Genomic DNA, 23790 nt, shown 5'->3' with positions numbered 1-23790 from the left:
ATTCTTTTTTATATAAATATGTAAAATTTTTCTACCTTAACTTACCGATTTACAAATAGTTGATTAAATTGTGGATCAGCACTTTTTAAAGTGACTTAGATTAATTAAATATGTAATATCACAAGAGGGCGCAGGGACTTGAGCCCACTTAAAAATTTGAAAAGAGCCCTCAAAATTTTGAATTTTTTATTATACCACTAAAAAAAAGAAAGAGAATGAAAAGGTAATTTTAGATAAAAAAGAAGGTATTTTTGTAAATAATTTAAATTTTATTTGAGTCCCTGAGATTTGTTAAATAGCATAACTTTAATAATATATTTGTAAAAAGGGTATATTATAAATAATCTTATAAGATATGAATGCATGGGCTGGTAGAACGGCTTATTGCATTAGCACCTGAGCTAAGGCTGAATTCCGGGATTAGGTAAAATTAATCTATTGAATAAATTTAATAATTATTATATAACTCTTATTTATATGTATACCTATATTAATTATTATATAACTCTTATTTATATGCACCTATAAATATTAATTATTTAGTATTATTAATGAACTAAATTTAAAATGAAATAATCGAATTAAGGATAAGGTATAAAATGCCGTGATTTAGAAATGCGTGCAGTTTAGTTTCTCACATATATTAATTTATTATAATTAATTTATTTGATTGTTACCTGTGCTTAATCAATAATATAATAAAATATATCACTCTCAGTAGCAGCTAACATGTATTTGATTTAATTTATGCACTTGAATGATTAACAAAGTTAATTGAATTACCTGCTATTAAAAGAAAGATTATATGGATGAATAAACTTATTAATAATATAATACATTTACCAATGTTTAATTCGATAAAAAAAATATTTAAAAAAAAATTCCAGAATTTCTGTCAGATTTTCAATACGTATATATTTTTAAAAAAATATTCACTTGCTTCGGGCTTGTTTAATTCAAGTATCTTCCTTTTTTATTCCTTTTACTCTTTATCACCAAAATAAAACTTCCCTCCTCTCGTTGTTAGGATTTAAATTCAAATTATAAATTGATGTGAAATACATTTAAAAAATATGATACAAAGCATATGACATGTGTGATCACTATAATTATCTTTCTAATTTATTTATACTAAAATTTTATAAAATTTTTAAAAAAAATTTATTAGTACGCTTTTTAAGTAAAATTTAGAGAATAATAAATATAATTAGAATCATTAAAAAAAAAAATTTTATAATTATTATAACTAATAAAATGAAGGAAAAAATATATTATGGAACGTGAAAGGAACGAGAACAGTGTCCCGGGAATGTTTCTGGGAACAGTACTATAATGTTCCGAAAAATAATAAAAAATTTAATTTTTATACCATAAATTATATGTGATGAGAAAAGTTTTCCAACACTCAAATTATTATTAACACCATACCATCGCTTTATAGAAATGATAAAATTTTTTAGATAACTAGATATAGTAAAAATGGCCGAATATATAATAAGGTAATTTGATATTTTTTGGCAACTTGTTTCGAAACATGGAACAGAACATATTTTTTTGTTAAGAATCCTGAGTATATACATTTCATTAAATTTTAAAAATGTATAATTTTGATATGAAAAAAAAAAATTTAAATCCTATATCTTGTTAATATTTTTAATTTAATAAAAATAAAATAGATATTGTTTTTAGAACTTACAAATTAATAGGATTGGTTGCCTTGTTTATAATCAGGATTTTTTTCCCAGATAGGCTAATTTATATCAGGCAAATAGGTAAGGCATCTTATTGTTATTAAAAAAAATAAAGAACGATCGAAAGACAAAAATAACCTTATATTGTATAACAGTTGGAGAATCTTGTAATTGAGCGTTTATAAAATTATTTGAAATAACAAATGATAAAAAATTATAGAAATCTGGGCCCGGCTTGAAAATTAAATTTTTTAAAAATCCAGGCAGGGTCTAAAATTTTTACTTCTACATGTCTATGATAAAGTAAATAAATATATGCACCTTTTTTTATCAAATAATTTTTATTATTATAATTTTCAAAAAAAAAAATTTTAATTTTATTTACTACATTACATATAATAAAACACATTATTACTTCCTGTTATAATAACAAACTTTTTTCCTTTTATTATTTACAGTCTTTTATGTTGACAGTTTTTTCGGTATTAAACTGTCTTTTAGAGTGAGTTCTTTTATAAGAAGAATATTTTAATTTTTTTCTTCCAAAAAAATAAAATTATTAATTTGGCAAAATCTCCAATTTACATAAATTTCTCATATATTTTATGATAATTTGGTTAGTTTAATTTTTTTAAACTTGTCTAAATTGATCGCAATAGCAGGAACCACTGAATATTGGACAAAAAAACTTAGGGGTTTATTTAATGCCTCTGCAAATTATTTCATAATTTAAAAAAAAAAAAGAAATATGAAAATAATTTAAATCTGAACCTGTTAATAAATATGCGCAAGATAAGGAAAGCACGTAAAAATTGGTGGAATTTCTCAATTTGCTACAGCTAGTTATGACAGTTATGTTGATGATGTTGGCAGCTGTGACTATTACAATGACCAATGAATACAATGCTATCCACCAAATTCTTGCCCCTTCTTTTGCCTGACTCTCATTTGTCGGGTTAGAGCGCTTAGATCTAATAGATTTATTATTTCTCCTGAATCTTCGCACATCTATATATTTGTATGCCCAATTATTGTAGATATTATCCCTAAATTCAAGGTCCTTGAGATTAGCGAATGGATGATCTTTATGCCTTATACTTGATTGAAGGTCAATATAATTTTCGAATGTCGTAAGATTCTTATCGTTAGAAATCATGCTGTTTCTTACATCCCTAACAGGAAATAGAGGGAAAAGTTGTATAAGATCATTAGATGCAGATTTATTTTCGTGATGCATGTGTAACCATGGAGGGTAATGGGAGAAGTTAGGTAAAGAAGGTTGATGGTAAGGGGAAATTGTGTAAACGGTATTGTCCATTATTTTGATAATTACAATAAATTCTCGTTTAACAATTAATCATGAGATTAATGTAAAAAGAAATTCACACCACAAATTTTGCGTCAATATTTAAATCATCCGATTTGTTCTTATACCACCCTATAATATTTTAAAAATATGAATTATTTTTGTATATAGTTGTCCAAAATAAATAATCATTTTAAACTATTTGTATAAATTATAAATTATAATAATATTAATAATTATTTTTAAATAATAAAAAATAAATATCGTTGCGCAAGAGACAAAATGTCAAAAATTTTCTATCCAAGCTGCTGGTTTTTTTGGTTTAAAAATAAATGTTGATAAAACTAAGTTAATGACATCATTATACTCCCCTTCAAATATGAATCTAACGATACAAGGGAGAAAAATAGTAGAAGTTCAACAATTGAAATATCTAGGAGTGATACTGGATAAAAAAGGAAATACTAAACTAGACTTAATAGCCAAATTAAATAAAGGCAGAATGAAATATAGATCTTTAATGAAAATATGGAGTTCTAATCAAATATCAATTCCTTTAAAGATTCGATTATTTAAAATCTAATATTTCCCTCTCTATTTTATGGTATAGAAATCTGGAAAGATACTAAACAAGAAAGTAAAAAGATGCAAACTTTCTTTAACAAATGTCTTAGGTATATAACCAAAACATTTTATTCTTATAATACTACCAACTATAATCTTTGGTCCAGATGCGACACCCTCCCTATATATAGACTGGGTGAATATAGAAAGATCGAAGTATTAGGGCATATTCTCAGACAAGCCCCAAACAATCTAGTTTATCAAGCTCTTTCCTTTGGATGAGTCATCGCTCAAACCTTTCCTATCCTATAAAAATAGTTGGTTTGGGAGATTAAATTGATCATTATCGGAAATAGGTTTATCTTGGGAATTCATACAACGTGCTTCTTCTGATAGGAAAACTTACAAAATTGTACTAAGACTTATCTATGAACACTTGACGAACTGAGAATATACCTGAAAGGCTATTGTGTGGAAAGGAAGTGTAAAGGAAGTCATTTATTCTAAATAAACAAGTCAAGAAGAGTAAGTTAAATTTATTATATTATTTAAAAATACAATTTCATATATTGTTTTGATCTATATCTAAGAGTAGAATTTAATTGATTAGGGTTATAGTAAATAAAGACGGATTAAAGTATTTCAAGTTGTAAGAAAATTATAAATAGGTTAATCATTACACAATGAGAATCGAGGTACAAATAGGTTAAATAGGTATATTTAACTAAATAATTATAAAAACCAAAATATAATTTTTATATCTTCTAACTAATTAATTGGTAACAAATCATAAATTAACTAAATGAAATAAAATAATCCTATTAAATAAGATCCTTACTCAAGGATCAACAATAATAAAATAATTTTTATAATATTAAAAAAACTAATGATTTGTATTGGATGATACAATACCTCTTTTTTTCAGTTCTCGCTTTCTCAAAAATGCTCATAACTATTCCTTATGCTAATATTATTATTGGATTGGGTGAGTTACACTTAATAATTATATCTGGGTTACAACGTTTATTGGTATCCTTGAGGAAAAAAATCGGTATAATTATTATGGAAGATAGGGCCTCTATAATAAATCACGCTTGCTCATTTTGGGCAGGTCCATGACCAACGTGCTAGATAAGATAAGATTGGGATAATGGAATCTATGGGAATTTCGGAATAATTTTAAATAATTTATTTACCGAGGACGATTTTCAATTTATAATTTATTCTAACACGCGTAGATTACATATCCTTCAGACAATTTCCATATTAACTTTTTGACCATTTTTTTAATTTAATAAGAAAAAAATTTATATAAAAGATCATTTAAAATTTAAAATAATTTAAAATTAGAAAAAAGTGTCTGAAAATCGCAGTAGGATTACTCCATAAATGCTTAAATCCACTTCTGGTCAAATATGATTTCTCAAATTTTACCCTCAGTAAGAAATTGAGAGATTCCGTACCTCCATGAATTCCATATTGCAATATGGCTGGCATGCATGCTTACATTTTAATTTTCTTAACAAGATCATTATAGCTTTCTTTTCGCAAACCAATTTTTTCTTTGAAAATGTTTTCCTCGGATGAGCAGACAATTTATTTACAATAAGATGTTGTATTATACTATTTATTTTTTTTAAAAAAACTAAAAAAAAATTTAATTCAAAATAAAAGAAAATCTAAAATTTTATTTTAGGATCAAATTCTTTTTAAATATTAAAATTGGATTCCAAAGTTATAGAGCTCCCAAGTTGAAAAAGCTACGAAGTCACTAGAGGTTGTTTTATAAAGTGAATACATACAAATCTATCAGGTATTAATTCTTCAGATTTTTGAAGATTCGATCTTCTCATTCTTTCCATAACTTAGAGAGAGAAAGAAAGAATTCTTTACATAAAATACCGTTAATGTATTCTGTATCTATTATAATTTTCAAATCAATATTTAAATTAATATTTAAGATTAAAGTTATATTTATATATTTCTTCCAGTTATTAGTGATGTTAAACGGCTCAATTTGAGCAGATTTTTAAAAACAACTAACTCAATATTTTATCCAGAAAAATATTACGCAATTACTCATAGATGACACAAAAGTTTAATTTAAAAGATTCTATAAAAGTTCACATTTTAAATTTAAAAAAAAATATTATTATAACTAAATAACCAAAATAATAATCCTATTTAAAATTAAAGTTGAACAATTTGTTTGGTTTAAAAAAAAGACGAAATCTATTTTTAATTAAAATGACCTCAAACTCGGGTTTCAACGAAAATATATCTCCAAAGAATTCACAATTAAATCATCTTCCGCTTATGCTTAGTAGATGTGCACGCCAATTCAGATAAATTGTTTTGAATTAAACATTTCTCCTCATGATCATTATTTTTTAAAAATTTTGATATATTATCAATTATATCAGATTACTACAAATAGGAGAAAGTGCATTATAAAATAATAGGTGATTGTAAGATCTGTTAAACCGTCGCATTAAAGTTCTCCCTACAAATAAAATTTGGTGAACGTTGTTTAATTCATTCCTATCAAGCAAAATAATATAATTTAGATAAATTGTTAAGATAAAATATCAAGTCCAATTCTTCAGGCAAAATTTATTATTAATACTATAAAATTTAATCTCTTACTTTCCTTTCTTTTTTCCCCACCTTTTAACGATCAAATTTGAAAAATTGATTTAAAATATAAATCGATAAAATAAAATAAAATTTATTCTCTTAAAAAAATTGATTTTGATTTTGACTTTAACTTTAATTTTTTTTACCTGTTAATTCCGGAGTCAGAATTTATTTCCAAAACTTTTGTATAGATAAGTATAAATATGATTCAACTTATAAACATTTATATTTTTAAAATGTTGATATATAATTTTATAATAATATTTAATATCTTTTAAATAAATAAAATAGATCACTATTTTTTTTATATGAAAACAAATTTCCTTATTTTTTTCCCTTATATTTTCTAATTTTTTGAAACATTTTTTATTTTTTATATATTTTTTTAAAAATTTTAAAAAAAAAAATTTTAAAAAAGAAATATATTTTTTTAAAATAGTTTAATTTTTATTATTTTCTTTTTTCTTTTATTTATTAAGACATTGTTAAAAATTATCGATAATATAAGATTAAATGGGAGAAGAGAAAATAAAGAAAGAGTAAATTCCATTAAAACTTATTTGGCTTGCATTATGTTTGATGAACTCCGCAATGATATCCTTTTCACTCCTAGAGATAGCCTTTTATATTTTGCCTTGACCGCTTGGAAATCTTTGTCGTTAGAAGATGTTGTACCCATGGTCTTAAAATACCGATCAATTTTTAAATCTTAAATTAAAAATTTTCTTAAAATATCCTCATCGAATCCTCTTTTAGATTATATTTAAATCATAGGCGTATCCAAAATTTAACTAGGAGGTGGCATGGGTAGATTGGGATTTTTTCAATAAATTATTTTTGAGATATTTAAGATTATCTATTGTAGGCCCTTGGTTATGTCAAATTTTTTAAATAATACTTTAATTTTCTAAAGATTTTGAATTGTAGTCATTATTTTAAATAATTATTAACTTTTGTTTATTTTTTTTTCAAGTGAGTGTTTATAAATATATTATATACCTTTTTGAAAGAGAGGTGGGTGGTGGATTTTATTAGCTTAAAATTATAATTGTGATGCCGGAACAAAAAATTTCCATAGGAAGGAATTCCCTTTGCCCTTCCCCCCCCCTACTACGTCCATGACTAGATTATTACAAAATAGTTGAAAGTATTACCAAGTTGTAACCTAAGTAACCACTTATCAGATAAACAATTAAGAGTTGCCCAAAAACTACAGAATTGGATGTACATCGTTCATCACATACATAAGACGTAAAATGTCGATTGATTCCAAAAAGTATATATATTTAAGATATGATGGCGTGAGATAATTAATTTAATAATTAGCCATAGTCATTACGAGGGCCCGAATATAAACAATCCGAAGCCTGTTAATTTATCAGCTAAAAAATTTTGTCCGGCTGATATTGCCGAAGTAAAAAAATAAATAACTACTCTATACCAATTATTATCGCTTCCCTTGGACATATGTTAAACGGAACTTTAAGTTTTTTTAAAAAAAAAGGAGACAAAATCAAAGCCATTTACATCATAACTCAAAAAAAAAATTCTAAAACAAAAAATAAATTATTATTTTAAAATATTTTTTGCTTGGAAACTTATAGGCCCCACTTTCTTTTTATATTTTATTTTTAATTATCATAATGAAACAAAAGTGTTTCTTTGAAGAAAAGAAAAAGTTTAAAAAGTTTAAAAAATAGTAAAATAAATAAATTTATAAATGAAAGAATAGTGGGGAAAGGGAAATAAAGAGAAGTTTGAAGAAGAAAGGAACGAATAGGAAAAGAAATAAGAAATGGAAATAGACAGTCAAGGACCATAGTATTTCCATATTCTAATTATATTTCCTTATTTCCCAAATTTTACAAAAGCGTCAGTCATCCTATTTAAAAAGGAGTATGAGACAGAACTTGTTTTAAGTTTTAAAGCTGTCATTGAAAATAATAAGTAAACCAATTTCATATTTTAAGAAGTCCTTACATCTCTAAAAAGGGGTACTATGTTGCTAAAAAGATACAAAGCAATTGAAATTTCCCATAGAACTCCGCTCAAATTTATCTACATATGGTGAATAGAACAACTTTGATAAATTTAAGTTAAGAAAAATATCGTAGACATATTATATATACTGGAATTAGAATATAATCAAATTTAAAACTCGTATTTTTTAATTCCACTTAAAATAAACCTTTTTTTCCTAAAAATTCTCCCAAAAAGTTAATTTCAACATGGATAAATTTTAATTAATCTATTTTAAATGTTCAATTTTTGGAACATAACTTGCTTGATAAAATGATATATGGCGAAATATATCCTTGTCCACTTTGCCATGTGACTGTGGCAAAGTAGTGTTTATCAATTATATGTAGATGCACGGTAGGGTGGGAAGTAGTGGATAGGGAAAATGATTTTCAGCTGGACTTTTTCGCGAACAATAAATATCGGGCCACGTTGACCTCTAGCTTAAAAAAATAGAGATGCAGTACCCTGTTATTAGTATTATTAAACGGCCCGATTCAAAAAAATGGACCTATTAATATTTTAGTGAAAATAAAATTATGCAGGCATATGGATTATTTGCCAAATCTCAAGGCTTAAATATAATTTTGGCCAAAATCTTGATCGGGCTTTTTTTAAAAATCGAGGCAAATCTGTTTAGCAGCAATGCCTGTTCTAGATTCAATTCTTGTACATTTTTTTTGCAAAAATTAGTGGGAAAAATATTTATTTAAATGAATAAAATTATTTTAAAAAAAGTTTATCACTTAATTTTATTTCTAAATTTAAAAAGGAATAAATAGAATGAAAATGAAATGAGAAAGATGAATTAATTATTTAATAAAGAACGGAAGGAAACTAAGAATAACTTTGATTAACAATTTATTTTCATTTGAATTAATTTATGAAAATTAATTTTGCAGTTATATTTTAATTACCAATTTCTTCTTTAAATTATTAAATAAAATTTGATTTAAATATTTAATACAAGTTGTGACTTGATTTTATATTTTTATAATTTAAATTAAAGTATTTTTTCCCCCTAATAAATTGTGAATTGGTATAAATTTGAAAAAAAAAATCTTATTTATTTATTAAAAATATCAAAAATAAATTAAATTTTTTTAAAAATTTGAATTGCACACAATTTGTTATTTCATTATTATAGTGAGTAAAAATGTTAAGTGTATCATATTTTTATTTTGATAGATTACTCAAAAATCAATATATAAAAAATAATATAAATTTATTTTATCGAAATTTGATATGCTTGTTCTTATAATAATAAATATAATTTTTTTAACTTACCTTGACCTCATCCTACCCCCCGCCAAATTGTAAATAATAGAATATATATTTTTACAAAGTGTTCGAAGATGGATTGTTTTTGTGATTATATAAATCCTTCCAACTACTCTACAGAAACTGTCTGATTATATTCTATAAAATCATTAAAAAAATCATATTATAATAACAATTTTCGTTATAATATATTTTGTCAGCCAAAGTAAGATTGATTGTATTTTTTTAGAATTATTTTATTTTTCAGGTATTAGCCTTAAAAAATTTTTCTTTAAATTTATTTTTTTTAATTTGAAAATCGATAAAATTAAAAATTATCACTAAAGGAGGACACAAACTAAAATAGGAGTATTAAAGGGTAGGTGGAGGAGGAAGGGGGTAAGGTAGGTCATTATCTCTTCACAAAAATTTCCTGGAAAATGTTTTTTAATATTGTTTTTTTTTCAAAAATGATTCGAATCATCTGTCAAGATATTTAAGGAATTTAATGTTTCTTTCTAACTGTCATTTTTATTTATTTATTTATAAAAATGATATCTTAATTCTTAAATTTTGCTAAACCCCCCGAGCAAAGTTCTAAATACGAAATATAAAATAATATTAATTAAGCTTTAAAAAATTATGGAATATACTTAAATATTTTTTTGAAATAACAAATTCTGAGTCAGGGAAGGTTCTGTGACCCATAATTGTTTTGTTTTTGTATTTCCCAAATTTAATACATTTTACGTTATGATGTTGTTTTGTTATTTATTTATCATTTCATGGCTAGAGATAAAAGACTACTGATGGGCCTAGGAATTTATTGCAAATTTCTATTTCTCAAGCCGATTGTTAAATGTTTCAATTTACCAAATAATATTTATGTATATGTATAAATAAAATCGTGGTATTTTGAATGGTCAACGTGGACATATAGTTAAAGATTTTAATTAGAGAAGCACAATAAACTTAAACTGGAGTTCGATTATCGTTGGAATAACTTTTTATCCCAAGATCAACCTCTTGGACACGAGGTTAGGGTTAGGGTGTACAAGGTTGCCAGATATCGCGTAGGCATTATTTAATAAAAAATATTTTAATTGTTAGCCTCATTGTTAGTGATGAAGAATCGCTCCATTTGACCCGATTTTTTAAAACTGCTAACTCACTCAGTATTTTATTCAGAGAAATATTACTCCTTAAAATTTTACTCATAGATGACACAAAAGTTTGGACATTTATTCACGAAATTTCGAGGTTTAAGCAATATTTTTCTCACTAAAATATTGAGTTAGTCGCTTCTAAAAATCGGCTAAAATGGAGCGATTTTGCTTCAATACTCATTGTCATTTTATACATGTTTGCTGCGTATCATATCGATAACCTCGCGACTATTTTTTTCTAATATTTCGTTTCTTCCAAAAAACGGTAAATGTATATTTTTTTAATTTTAAAAATTAATGAAATATAATAAGTATAAAATGATAAAATTGTGTAAATATAGAATTCTTGTGAGAGTTAAGGGATATATTATTTTTTAAAAAATAAATTATTTTAGACATATACAGATGTTTCAAAAAGCCGAGTTTCTGAGGCTCATTTTTAAAATGAGTGTATATGAAAGAAAGAAAGAAAGAAAGAAAGAAAGAAAGAAAGAAAGAAAGAAAGAAAGAAAGAAAGAAAGAGAAAGAAAGAAAGAAAGGATGCATGATAGTATAAAAAGTGTATATATTGTAATAATTATGTAATAAGAAACAAAAATCTTTTATCTGATTTTAAAATGTAAAATCTTTCCAAATTTGAATCGGATTAAGTGTCTATGCTTTTCCCCCTAAAATGTTTAGATTTAACAAACTATTTTACATTTTTCAGGAAAGGTGACTTAACGTAATTACTATGAAGGAATAACGGTATTACATTTTATAAAAATATTTTTAAATTATATAATATTTTTGTGGTATAATTTGTTGGAAGAAATTTATTCATTTAGCACATTGTTATCAATTTTATTGAATCCTCTAAATCATTTTAAGTTTTTTTTCGTTCCTATATATCGTCGCTTGAGAATTGAATTTATTACATATCCACTTTTTGTCATATAACTATTTTACATAAATCAATTTTATATAATTATAAAATTCTATTTACATAAAAAATCCATAATATTTACGAACTAAGTTCAAATTATAGCCAATATAAGGTCAATCCTATTTAAAACAATAGAAACTTAATTATTTAAATTCTCCTGTAAAATTACAAAAAGCAGAGATGGAATCTTCTCAGCCCACGATATATAAAAAAGTTTCCGTTATAATGGGTGACTTAGAGGGTGTAGTAGCTTATATGTGAGGTACTGTAGAACCCGATCTCGATTGTCACTTTTTTCTGAAATCAACCTCTTGGTTAAGGTAAAAATTAAAGTTAGGTTAGGGTTAAGATTAAAAGAATTGCCAGTTCAATAAATTTAAAAATGAGTATAATCAATATGGGAATAATGGCTAAACACTATGTTCCACTAAAAATGTAGAAATTCATTCATATTTTAACATTTGATTTTTAACAAAAAATATAATATCTATTTTTGTTTCCAATAATTTAAAATGTTTATTAATATGTTAAAATAACATTATATTCACAAAAAATTTATGGAAAGAGTAAGCTATTTCTCTTAACCATTTTCAGGGGGCCGACATTATCATTGATGCCCTTCTTACCACACCATATGTCGCAGCTCTGTTATGTATTACATGTTTTTTTTTCAAGTATAAAAACGATATTCATTTTATTTATTTTCACTTCAGCATCCAAACCCTTCAGAAAAATTTGATCACCCCATAAGATAGTTTATGGACAATCTTTGTAAAATAAATTGTATTTGTTATAATAAATTTATCCCTCCTAGTTTCATCAAAATTGATTTTATTTTATATCATTTTATTTATTAGGAGACCATTATAATGATCAGTTTTTATTAATTTTCTTTATTTCTATTATTGATATCCTTTCAAGCTTAATTACTGTCCCTTTTTAAATTAATCTTCATCATAGAGTATATCATTTTTAACTTAATTTATATATAATATATCCGTTTTGGTTATATTAAATAATGTCTCTTTTTTAATTTAATTAGTAATATCTTTTATAGATCGGTAAATATCTACACATTTTTGTGACCAGTGGAGACATAGGGGTTCCACGTCATTACAGAGAAACATTACAAAGAATGTATTTTACAGAGAAACTTTTATAGAGAAAACAATTATAGAGAATGTCGTTTATAGAGAAATTTTCTAGAGAAAGTTTTATATAGAGAATGACGTTTATAGAGAATGCGCTTCGAGAGAAAACAATTATAGATAATGTTGTTTATAGATAATAATTTTATAGAGAATGATTTTACAGAGAATGATTTTACAGAGAATGATTTTACAGAGAATGATTTTACAGAGAATGATTTTACAGAGAATGATTTTACAGAGAATGATTTTACAGAGAATGATTTTACAGAGAATGATTTTACAGAGAATGATTTTACAGAGAATGATTTTACAGAGAATGATTTTACAGAGAATGATTTTACAGAGAATGATTTTACAGAGAATGATTTTACAGAGAATGATTTTACAGAGAATGATTTTAAAGAGATTGAAGATTTTACAGAGAATGAAGATTTTACAGAATATAAATTTTATAGAGAATGATTTTATAGAGAATGTATTTTATGGAGAATGATGTATTTTATAGATAATTATTTTAAAAAAAATATTATATCTATATAATATTTAACATTTTTGTGTATATTTATGTAATTATTACTTAGGCTCTGAATGGTCAAGGGAAAAATAATTACAGTATTTAAAATAATATTAAATATTAGAATTGCCCTATATAAGCGAATAATTTGGTAGTTTTTATTATAAAAAAATTATTACAATCGGCGCAGAAAATTGTTTGATTATCTTTGCACAAGATTCAGTTACTAGCTATCTTTTTTAAATATAACTAGTCACTAGTTACAATTATTTTTCATAAGTAACTAGCAATAGTTACTAAATAAAACATTAATAGAGCGCATCATTGAGATAAATTTTAAATGCTTTTATATCATTATATTTAGTGGCATTAAAATATTAAAAGTTCGAATATAAAATTCACATAATAATATAAAACTATTTTCAAATTTCAGAAAGTTTTATAATTTTCTATCATGCTTAAATATTTTAGAAGGTTATAATTATATTAGTATCTACTGGATAGTAGATTCAGGGATAGCCGGATCTGAGCGATTATTGTAATATGATAGTCACGCCTCTTCCCTAAGACCTGTTTTGCAATACTAAGCACTCCACAGGAGCACTAGGGGGAAGCTATTGTATTTTATAAAGATATTTTTTAATTCAGGGAATTTATCAAAAATAGTAATTTTGGTATCATCATTAAAAAATATTTGCCCAATATATTATCTTCCTGATGATCAATTTCATGGAATCCAAAAAAATCTTCCAAATCAATTTGTATTTAAAAGAAAGATTTTTTACTTTTAGATGCTTTTTTAGATTGAAGCTGCTCACTTTTGAAAACAGGAGCGCCGCTCCTTAACAACTCTGTTTTCAACCATCAAAAATTTATAATTTTTATCAACATATGTGGTATGCAGATGGCACATTCAAGACATGTCATCCTCTCTTCCAGAAAATATAAACCATCCACTGGATGAAACATAAAACCAATATCCTCGCTATTTATGTTCTGATGACATCACCTGGCCATATTAATATTTTCAATCAAATAAAAAATTTCCAAATTTTTTTAAATTCTAAAATCATGATCGACTTTAAATTAGCTGCGTCATCTGCTTTTAAACAGTCGTTTCCACGGACTGCAATGCGCGAGGGCCTGTTTCATATGCTCGCAATGCATATGACGCACGGTTCAAAATCCGCTAATTTGCAATGCATACAAAACACAAACAAATTTTGCTATGTACATAAAAATGCTAATGACACTAGCATATGTTACCAGTTGAGGATGTAATTCATGGATTAGAGGAATTATGGGTCTCTGAATTCTATCAAGAAAATAGGGATATTCTCGCTCTCTTGATGGAATACTTTGAAGAGACAAGGATTGGAAAAATGATAACGATGGAGAGGAGGTCACCAATATTTCGCATTTCTTTATGGAATTGCTACAAATCTACACTATCTCGTGAACCGAATGCCAATAATTCAGTAGAGGGCTGGAATCAAAGTTTTTCATCTCATACAAGTTCCCATCATTCAGAGGTCTGGAAATTTATAAAGTGTGAGTAATTATATTGTATTATAAGTTTAAAAACTTTTCCATTTTTAGTTCTTTAAAACGAAGATAGCCTGAATTGTTACAAATTGGAGCAATATTCTTTAGGACTATTGGCCACTGACAAAGAAAGAGTATCGCGAAAGATTCATAAGGTTTTTTCTAATTGTTGAAGATCTTCATTTAAGAACCATGCTGGATTATTTAAGGAAATTTAAATGTTTAATTTAATCATATAATTGTATTTTTTATATTGGTAATTATTTATACTATGTTTATTTGGATTTATTAGGAATAAAAATTTATTTGATATTTTGAAATGAATATTTCTAAGCTCTTAGGTTTATCTTATAAAAACTTCATATACAAATGCAGGCGCGTACACAGCGGGATTAGCTTAAATTGATATTTATGAAAACAGTCAAATATGCAATGGAGGGGGGGGGGAGGATTTCATCAAGTGCTCTTGTAGAGCGTTTATTCAGTCTAGCCCCCCCCCCCCTCCAGGCCAAAAAATGCAGATGCCAGATATATTTTTCAAAAATATTATTGTTTATATTAATTTATATTTGTTAATATTTATTCCTATCTCATATCAAATATTTAATTATATTTATTTATCACATTCATCTACTAAGTTATTTTATGAATTAATTTCGATTTTAAGTTTTCCGGCATGATATTTACTTATTATTTTCAAATTTTTAATGGCGTAATATTTATCTACCATTTTCAAATTTCTAGTCAAATAATAATTATTTCTGAAACTCCTTGTCCAACAGGGAGAAAGAAATTGCAAGCTTGTCCAAAGAGATAGAGTCTTCGCCATCAAGCAGTAACAGTTTTTATGGAGTTAGAAGAGCCGATTATTTGCTATTACTGAAATATCACAATGGCCTGAAAGAAATATTTCCTTCTCAGAAGCAAGAAAATTATTGGATTCAATGCTTATTCCAAATTTTTTTCCTCATTAGAATGTATTATTTAATTATACAACTATATATAATACTTTTCAAAAACATGACATTGACTGATTTAATAAAAGAGAATAGCGGAAAGCATTTAATTAGAACTCAAGGAAATTAGGGATAATGTTGATGAAGAATTTCATATTTTATATGTTATTGTTGAGTCAAAAGCAGAGCTATACGTGTTTAATATTTGTCTCCCTCGACTTGCAGCAAGGCAAGCTCATCGTTAAAACATTAATATATTATAAAACAAATGTCCCCTCTCTTAGATATATTTATAACCCAAATAAATGAATAGTTTTTAATTCATCATGCAGCACTTACCAATCTGCAGATATTACTTTTACACAAGCCTTACCAACCTTTTTCAGATAGTGATAGAAAAAAAATATTTGTTAGATTTTTATCATGAAGATGTTAAAGTATCTTATGATGCCTTATTAGCTGAATAACTATGTTCATAAAATTAACTATGGTTGATATAGTCCCAAAAAATGCTATGGATGCTTTGCATTTCAAACACATTTTAGATTATATTCCCAAGTATTAAAAGGGTTTATATATATTAGCAACTCTTCCCATTAGTAAACTAATGAGAGAACATTCTCTTTTTTAAGAAGAATAACAGAGCCCTGCAGAGGTACCATTTGCAGGGCACGACCCGTATTTTTTTCAAAAAATTTTTACAGCCCGGTTCGGGTTTTTTTTTTAAATTTTCAGGCCCGGCTGGGATTTTTTAAAAATAAATTATATATTTATTTTTTTTATAGCTAAATAACGATTTTAAATATAGGCTGTTTTAAAATATACAACCCGGCTCGGATATTTTTTTAAAAAAATTTTCAGGCCCTGCCCGGGTGTCTTTTTAAAAAATTTTTAGGCCCTGCCCAGTTGTTTTTAAAAAAAAAAAATCGGCCCGGCCCTGGTATATTTAAAAAATTAAAATATGATCTGGCCCGGGGGAAAACATACCAACAACTACTGAAAGTAGATTGTAAGGTTTGGATCTTTTGAATATTCATAGGCATTGACGACAAGCAAGGATGAGATAATTGAAAAATTAGCTCAATCCCAATTAAGATTGGATTTTACATGTAAATATATAACATACAAAATACAATTATTCCTTATATACTTTTTGTATATTAATTTATATTTCCAACATTTAAATTTTTTATATATATAAATTTAAAGGCTCAAAAATTCAAATTTCTATTTTGGGTCATTTAAGTGATTCATATAGTGGTTAGGTTGTATGCACTTTATATTTTATAATTCACAGTTATTTGATAGTTTTTCTATCGCCAGTTATATCCGTTTAATATTTTTTAATTCACATTTTTTTTATAGTTTTTTATATGACGGTTTATACATATAATTTTTTTATAATTCACATTAATTTAAAATTGTGTATTAGAAATAGTTATTAGTTATAATAAATTTATGCTTTATATTTCTTTAAAAAATTTATTATCCCCCCCCCCCAGACCAAATTCCTGCGTACGCGCCTGTACAAATGGTATTAATCATATTCTTTAGATAAAATTCCTTGTTAAATAATTCTCTATAAAATACATTCTTTATAAAATCATTCTCTATAAAATCATTCTCTATAAAATCCTTCTCTGTAAAATCATTCTCTATAAAATCATTCTCTGTAAAATTTTTCTCTATATAAATTTATTCTCTGTAAATTCATTCTCTGTAAAATCATTCTCTATAATCGACATTCTCTATAAATGACATTCTCTATAAATGACATTCTCTATAATTGTTTTCTCTATAAAAATATCTCTGTAAAATACATTTTCTATAAAATATCTCTATAAACGACATTCTCTATATTGTTTTCTCTGTAAAAGTTTCTTTCCCTATAATTGTTTTCTCTGTAATGGTTTCTCTGTAATGACGGGATAACAGACATAAGAGTAGTCAGGATTTTTCTAGAGGGGGGGGGTCACCATTTGTTAGGTTTTTCATGTGTTATGTTTTTAAGCATTATTTTTAAATTGAATTGTAGTCCGTAATTTTAAAAAAATTATTTTTCTTTCAAATTCTTGTTTATAACGATATAATATATACATACTTGGGAAAGAGGGTGGAGGAGGGGGGTGTATAGGGGTGAAATTATAATTCGTTTAGATGATATTTACAAAAATGGACGTGAATAAAATTGAATTTCTTTAGAGAGATCTCCACATTTTTATAAATTTGATAAACAATATTTTTTTTAAATTTATTTAAAACTGCTTACTTATTTTCCTCGTTTTATATTTTTTAAATTTGAATTTGTATAAAAATTAAGAAAAAATAATATTATTTTTCTTTTTTTTATTGGTTACATGTATAACTATAAAAACGGATATTTATTGGATTTGGGGATCCACTAAAACTATACTTCTTATTTTTACCTACCTTGTTTTACAGCATGCAACCCATATAATGTAGATTAAAGGTTACAAAAGACCCATTTTAAAAAATAACATATTTATATATTGACAGATGAATTGAATACTTATTCCAATTTTGCCATAGTCCTGGTGAAGGTCAATGGTCCGAGACCGAGAATAAATCGGATCAAATGATGGACCGTTTTCCTTCAAATAACAGTGGTCCAAATCGGCCTTTTAATTTTTCCCGATCACGGCCTTTTATTTATATTTCATTTTATACTTTGAGAAATTAAGTTCTGGAAATAAATAACCCCCTCAGGGTAAGCCACTTAAACTCGGGGAAATTTTTAATATTGTTTTATTTAATAATAAATAAGCGATCATGTGGATATGAGTGGAAATTTTTTGATGTATTAATTATCAAAGTTTCATCACTCAAAAGTTTTAAGAAAATATTTTTTTCTTGTGAAAATTTTTACAATTCTTTAATTTTGCATTAAAAATGGAAAAGGTATATGCTTAAAATGCTACTAAGTTAGTTAGGACTAATTTTTTTTTGTAAAAATTTTCATAGTTCTTTAATTTTACATTAAAAATAGAGTATATTATTTAAAAATTTTAAAAAGACGTGGGCTATATTGGATGCTACCAAGTTAGGACTATTATCAAATACTAGATAATTAACAATTTATTTGAATAACAATAAACATTATATATAAATATGATAATATAGATATATTTATATAAAATTTTAAGGAAAAACAAGAATAGTTCTAAATAAATTTATATCATCTAGAAATTAAATTAATTTACTTAAATATGACATATTTTTAATACTAAGAAAACAAGAATATTCACATATATATAAATGAGAGGAAGATTTTCTTCCAGTTCTAGGGATGCTCGGCTCGCCTTAAGAACCCATAAACGATCAATACATTGAGTATGGGTCGATATATCATTTGGGTCTAGAAAGTTTCTGTTGTGATTGACCGAGTAATGATCATATCCATTATCATTAAGATTGTTATAACTTGAAAAAATATTAAATTTTAAGATTAGTGCAATCGCATATTTATTATTTTTTAATAAAAAAAATTAAAAAAAAATATTACAAATTTCCTCGAGTTTGACTTAACCCCCCCCCCCACCCCCTTCAGTTACCTGTTCTTATTTCGTACCTAGTTTCAGTGGAGCAAACCTATTATTTATAGGGCTGGGTTTTTCATTTTAGTAGTTTTATTTCTGGTGTTTTTAGGGATTTGGTACGGATTTTTCCCGGGATTATTATTTCCGGGTTTTCTCTTCGTGACATTTTTCCCTTGAATATTTTTTATTAGGGCTATCTTCCGTAAGTCTTTTCAGGTAATTTTTTTCGATGTTCATTTTCCCTATAACTATTTGCACGTATTAGGCCTAGATTAATTTCTTACTTAATGAATTATTGTCAAGTAAGCAATTTAGCATTTGCATGCATTAATAAAAAGTAGACTATTTATGAATTTTTTAGGCTTTCAAAAACTCGTGTTTCAAGACTCACGTTATAAGTTATGTGATTCTTTCAATTTATCCATAAATTATATCTTATGTGTATAAATGGCATACAAGCCTATAATTGAGCCTCAGTAATGTAAACATATTTAAATGGAGTCAGGAACATATACGTTCAAAGGCCTAGAGCATGTCAATTTACGTAAATTGTTATGTATTCAAACTAAATTTTTATTAGTATCTGCCTATACGGTGCCTCCCTCCAAAAATGAGCTGTTAAATAAATAACAGGATTTGAGTTAGCCATTCAAGGTTTTGATTCAGTTCAAACGCCTGAAGAATACCCATAAGAATAAGATGAGTTTTGTAATTCTAATAGATCATCCTAAGTATAAAAAATGGGGGGGGGGTGACAAGTTCTTCACTATAGCATTCTTTCTCTTCTCCGCGCTTTTGATCATTTATTGTCTTATCTCTATAAGATTAAAATTTAGAGTTGCATAAACCTAAATTCATCACAAAAACTTTATTCATTTCTTTTTCTATTTAAAATATTTTGAACTGATATTTTTGCGTGAAAATCGATTTTTTATTTCAAAGATATTTATAGAAAATTTATAAAATTTATTAATACTTTCTTTCCATTTTTATTAATTCAATTCTTAAAGTAAAGTTAAAAGAAGGAAAATAAAATTCATGCATAATAAAAAAAATTTGGTGTTTTTTTTTAATTAATTAATTTTTTTGCACTAGTACTTAATTATATTCAATATCTGTTTGTATATATAGCGTGCCGCCACATCTTAAACAGCATTGGCAATAATTAAGAGATTTCTTTCATTTTGATTTAATTTTTTTAATAATTGTTTATAAATAGATATATTATATATATATTAATATAATATTATATTGTTTGACAAAATAATATTATCTACTTTTCTGGAGATCGGTAGAAAGATTATGGATAGACAACCTATGCAAAATTTTAAGGGGCGGAAAAATTATTACAGTCAAGGCCAAAAAAATTTGTTATTTTCACAGGTCGGGGTTTTGACCCACCTCTTATATTAGGCGCGTATCCGAATCTAATTATATCGATGAGGGGAAGGGGAGGTAAATAAAATTTCAACAAAAAAATATTACAACCGCTTATTTAAGGATTCCTCCCATAAAAATCTCAGCATAATAGTCATTTCTTATTTTATGTTATAGATGTATCGTTATTCCCAATTGGTACTTTAAAAAAAATATTTTCTAGCCCTTCAACTACTCAATTTGATTATATAAATATAATTGGCCAGAACGTTCATAAAAATAGGGGTATTGTAGTGTATCCTTTATGGTGTTATATCTCGATATAAAAGAAATTTATAATTTAGGCTCCTTAAAAATTCGCAAAAGTTTCGAAACTTTCAGAAATTTTAATGAGATTGTAAATTAAATTTTTAAAATCTTATGTTAAATTTTTTAAATCGTATGTTAAATTTTTTAAATCGTATGTTAAATTTTTAAAATTTTCTAGCATTATATTTTAAACATATTTTTATTGTTATATTTAAAAAATTATATTTTTGTTTTTCGATAAAGTTTATAAAGTTTGCGAATTTAATTTTTGATATTTTGGACACAACCTTGTAAATAGTTAATCTAACATATTAATATTTTAAAATTTTATCCATTAATAATACAATCAGAGGGGTTATTATTATTATTAGTGATCTGGATCGGGCCTAATTTCCCTAGTCCAAAAATCCGGCCGGGCCCGATCCCGAAAAAAAATTTTTTTTGTCCCAAAAAGCCCGACCCTAAGCAAAACTAAAAAATAGTCCGCCCGGTTCGAATTTGTTTAAATATAAAAAAATAATACCTTGTTTCTTGTAAGAATTTTAAAATATATCTATTTATTTGACAAAAATGTAATGATATAATATTTAATAATTTAAGTCCGTCCTAGGCACAAATTTTTTAAAAAAATATAAAACCGATCCAGCCCGAACCAAAATTATTTTTTAAAAATGGACCCAGCAACGGGCCTGGCCGTGATTTGCAAATCTCTAATTATTATCAGGGACTCGGAGGAACTTAACCTAACCTAACTATTGTACCGGAATTAATTTTAATAATCTTCTGATCCATACTAACCTTTATACCAAATCGCTAAAAGGAGCGACCTATAAACCATTTTTAATATATATTTATATGTCGTATTGGTATATGGAATCCATTCAGAATCTTTTAATTTTAAATCACTTACTGAGGGCAAATCTTAAATTTGAAAAATCTGATTTGACCAGGAATGTATTCACTGCACTGATAATCATGCCTGAAACTTTGAAAGTATCTTTAATTTGTATCAACTTTTATATAGATTTTTCAAATATGCACAAAGGTTTATGGTGAAAATTGTCTGAAATTTATAGGGGGTTTTATACACATGGTGGAATGCATTTTTCGGTGAAATCAGATTTTAAATTTAGAAATCTCTCTCTCGGTAAATGATACAGAATATAATAATTTTTTAAGCTAGATATTTTTTAATAATATCTTTAAATATTTTGATTTTGTTTTCTCGATTATATTAAAATCTAGATAATAATTAAGTAAAACTTTCATGATAAAATAATTTTTCATTTAATTTTAGTTGGTTGACTAAAATGTACATTACAATTTACAAATATTATAGTGTTCTGTTCTTTTAACATTTTTATTGTAGATATTTAACTAGTATACTGAGGAATTCATTTCTTAAAAAAAAACATTTTCCAAAAAAGTGGATTTAGAACACTATAATACACAGCCAACGAAATATCTAAAAAGTGGACTTTTTAAACCAATAAGAGTAATGCCTTCTATTTTTACTGATATCTTAAATATTTATTATACTTTGTTATGTATTGTATATTTTCTCAATAATTCACATTTTTTGCGTGTCTTTCTATATTTTTATTTAAGACTACGTCTCCAAAGCTGTTTTTTAACTTTTAATATCCGTTAGCTATAATCTATTTTTGATGGACTCTCTTAAGTTGTTTATTAAACAGTTCTATCATATATAGATAAATTAGAGCTTAGATTTGATATAAATATTGCAAAAATTTTAGAACCTGAAAAAACATTTTTATATTTCGCACCTGAACACTTTATAGATACCGGTTCGACTCCTTGGTTATTCGTTAGGTCGTCTAAACTCAATAAAAATAAATATTAAAATCTAAATTTTTTATATCATCCAAGTAAACATTATTTTGATGGCAAATAAATCATAGAATTTATTTTCCAAGGAATTTCTGGTTTGATTTGATGATAAATAATTCAGTAATATCTAAAATAATACTTTTCAAAAATATACCAAATTTTAAATAATATTTGTTTATACAAAATTATTAAACAACCAAAAACCGGATCAAAATAATAAATATAGTTTTATTGTTATTGTAATTTCCAAGGGCGCGGGATAATATAAAACCCCTAAGAAGGGTTAAATATCTTCCTACTAATATTATAAATAAGAGTGCCCTTCAGAAAATATTTTTTTTAATTATATAATACTTAAACTCATTTGTCTTTAGTTAACCTATTTTTTGAAATATGTAGATTCATTTTTTTTCTTAATTCGCTGACATATTCAGCAAATTACATCATTTATAGTAAGACCTGTGCGCCGATAAATCTAATCGACGGCCGGAGACGCGCCACTTTTTAGCTACCGTCAACTGTGTATATCGACCACAGATATAAATTTCTAAGATATATTTTATTAAATTTTTTTAAGAAAAACGAATTTTTTAAAAATATATATAACTACAGATATTTGTCGGCATATTTTTTAAATCTGTATTGTAAAGATAACTAATTATAATGTAATTTTATAGTTATCATTCATAAAAATAATTTTATTTAAATTTGCTATACATAAGGATGACCTAATTGAATTCAGAGCTAATCCAGAGGTAAAGAAAACTCTATCACTATGTGTGCTAGTTGCTGAAACATAAAGAATGGCTAGCTTGGAAAGAATCAGAAGTTCGATCCTCTTTTCTTTCTAGAAATAGAATATCCATATCTTGTAAGTGGCGTTTTTCGAGAAGAATACGGCATTTCTGTTCTAGTCATTTAAAGTGGAATCATAATTTGTGCTTGATGTAGAATATTTTTTT

General features: G+C 25.8%; 1 protein-coding gene across 1 annotated transcript in view; it reads right to left on the bottom strand.

Annotated features, from left to right (window-relative positions):
• LOC135926949 (uncharacterized) overlaps positions 1-6451 on the bottom strand; it is a 41551-nt gene extending 35100 nt beyond the window's left edge. The window contains exons 1-2 of the mRNA XM_065462882.1: positions 6345-6451; positions 2463-3129 (exon numbers count right to left, since the gene is read on the bottom strand). Of these exons, the coding sequence (XP_065318954.1) occupies positions 2463-3009 (547 nt within the window). The 5' untranslated portion in view covers positions 3010-3129; positions 6345-6451. The remainder of the gene's footprint in view (positions 1-2462; positions 3130-6344) is intronic.
• Positions 6452-23790: the final 17339 nt, after the last annotated feature.

The sequence above is a fragment of the Gordionus sp. m RMFG-2023 genome, chromosome 3, assembly GCF_954871325.1.
Source record: "Gordionus sp. m RMFG-2023 chromosome 3, tfGorSpeb1-WG-v2, whole genome shotgun sequence".
In the NCBI taxonomy this organism is placed as follows: domain Eukaryota; kingdom Metazoa; phylum Nematomorpha; class Gordioida; order Chordodea; family Parachordodidae; genus Gordionus; species Gordionus sp. m RMFG-2023.
This window is presented reverse-complemented; position numbering and strand designations above follow the sequence as displayed.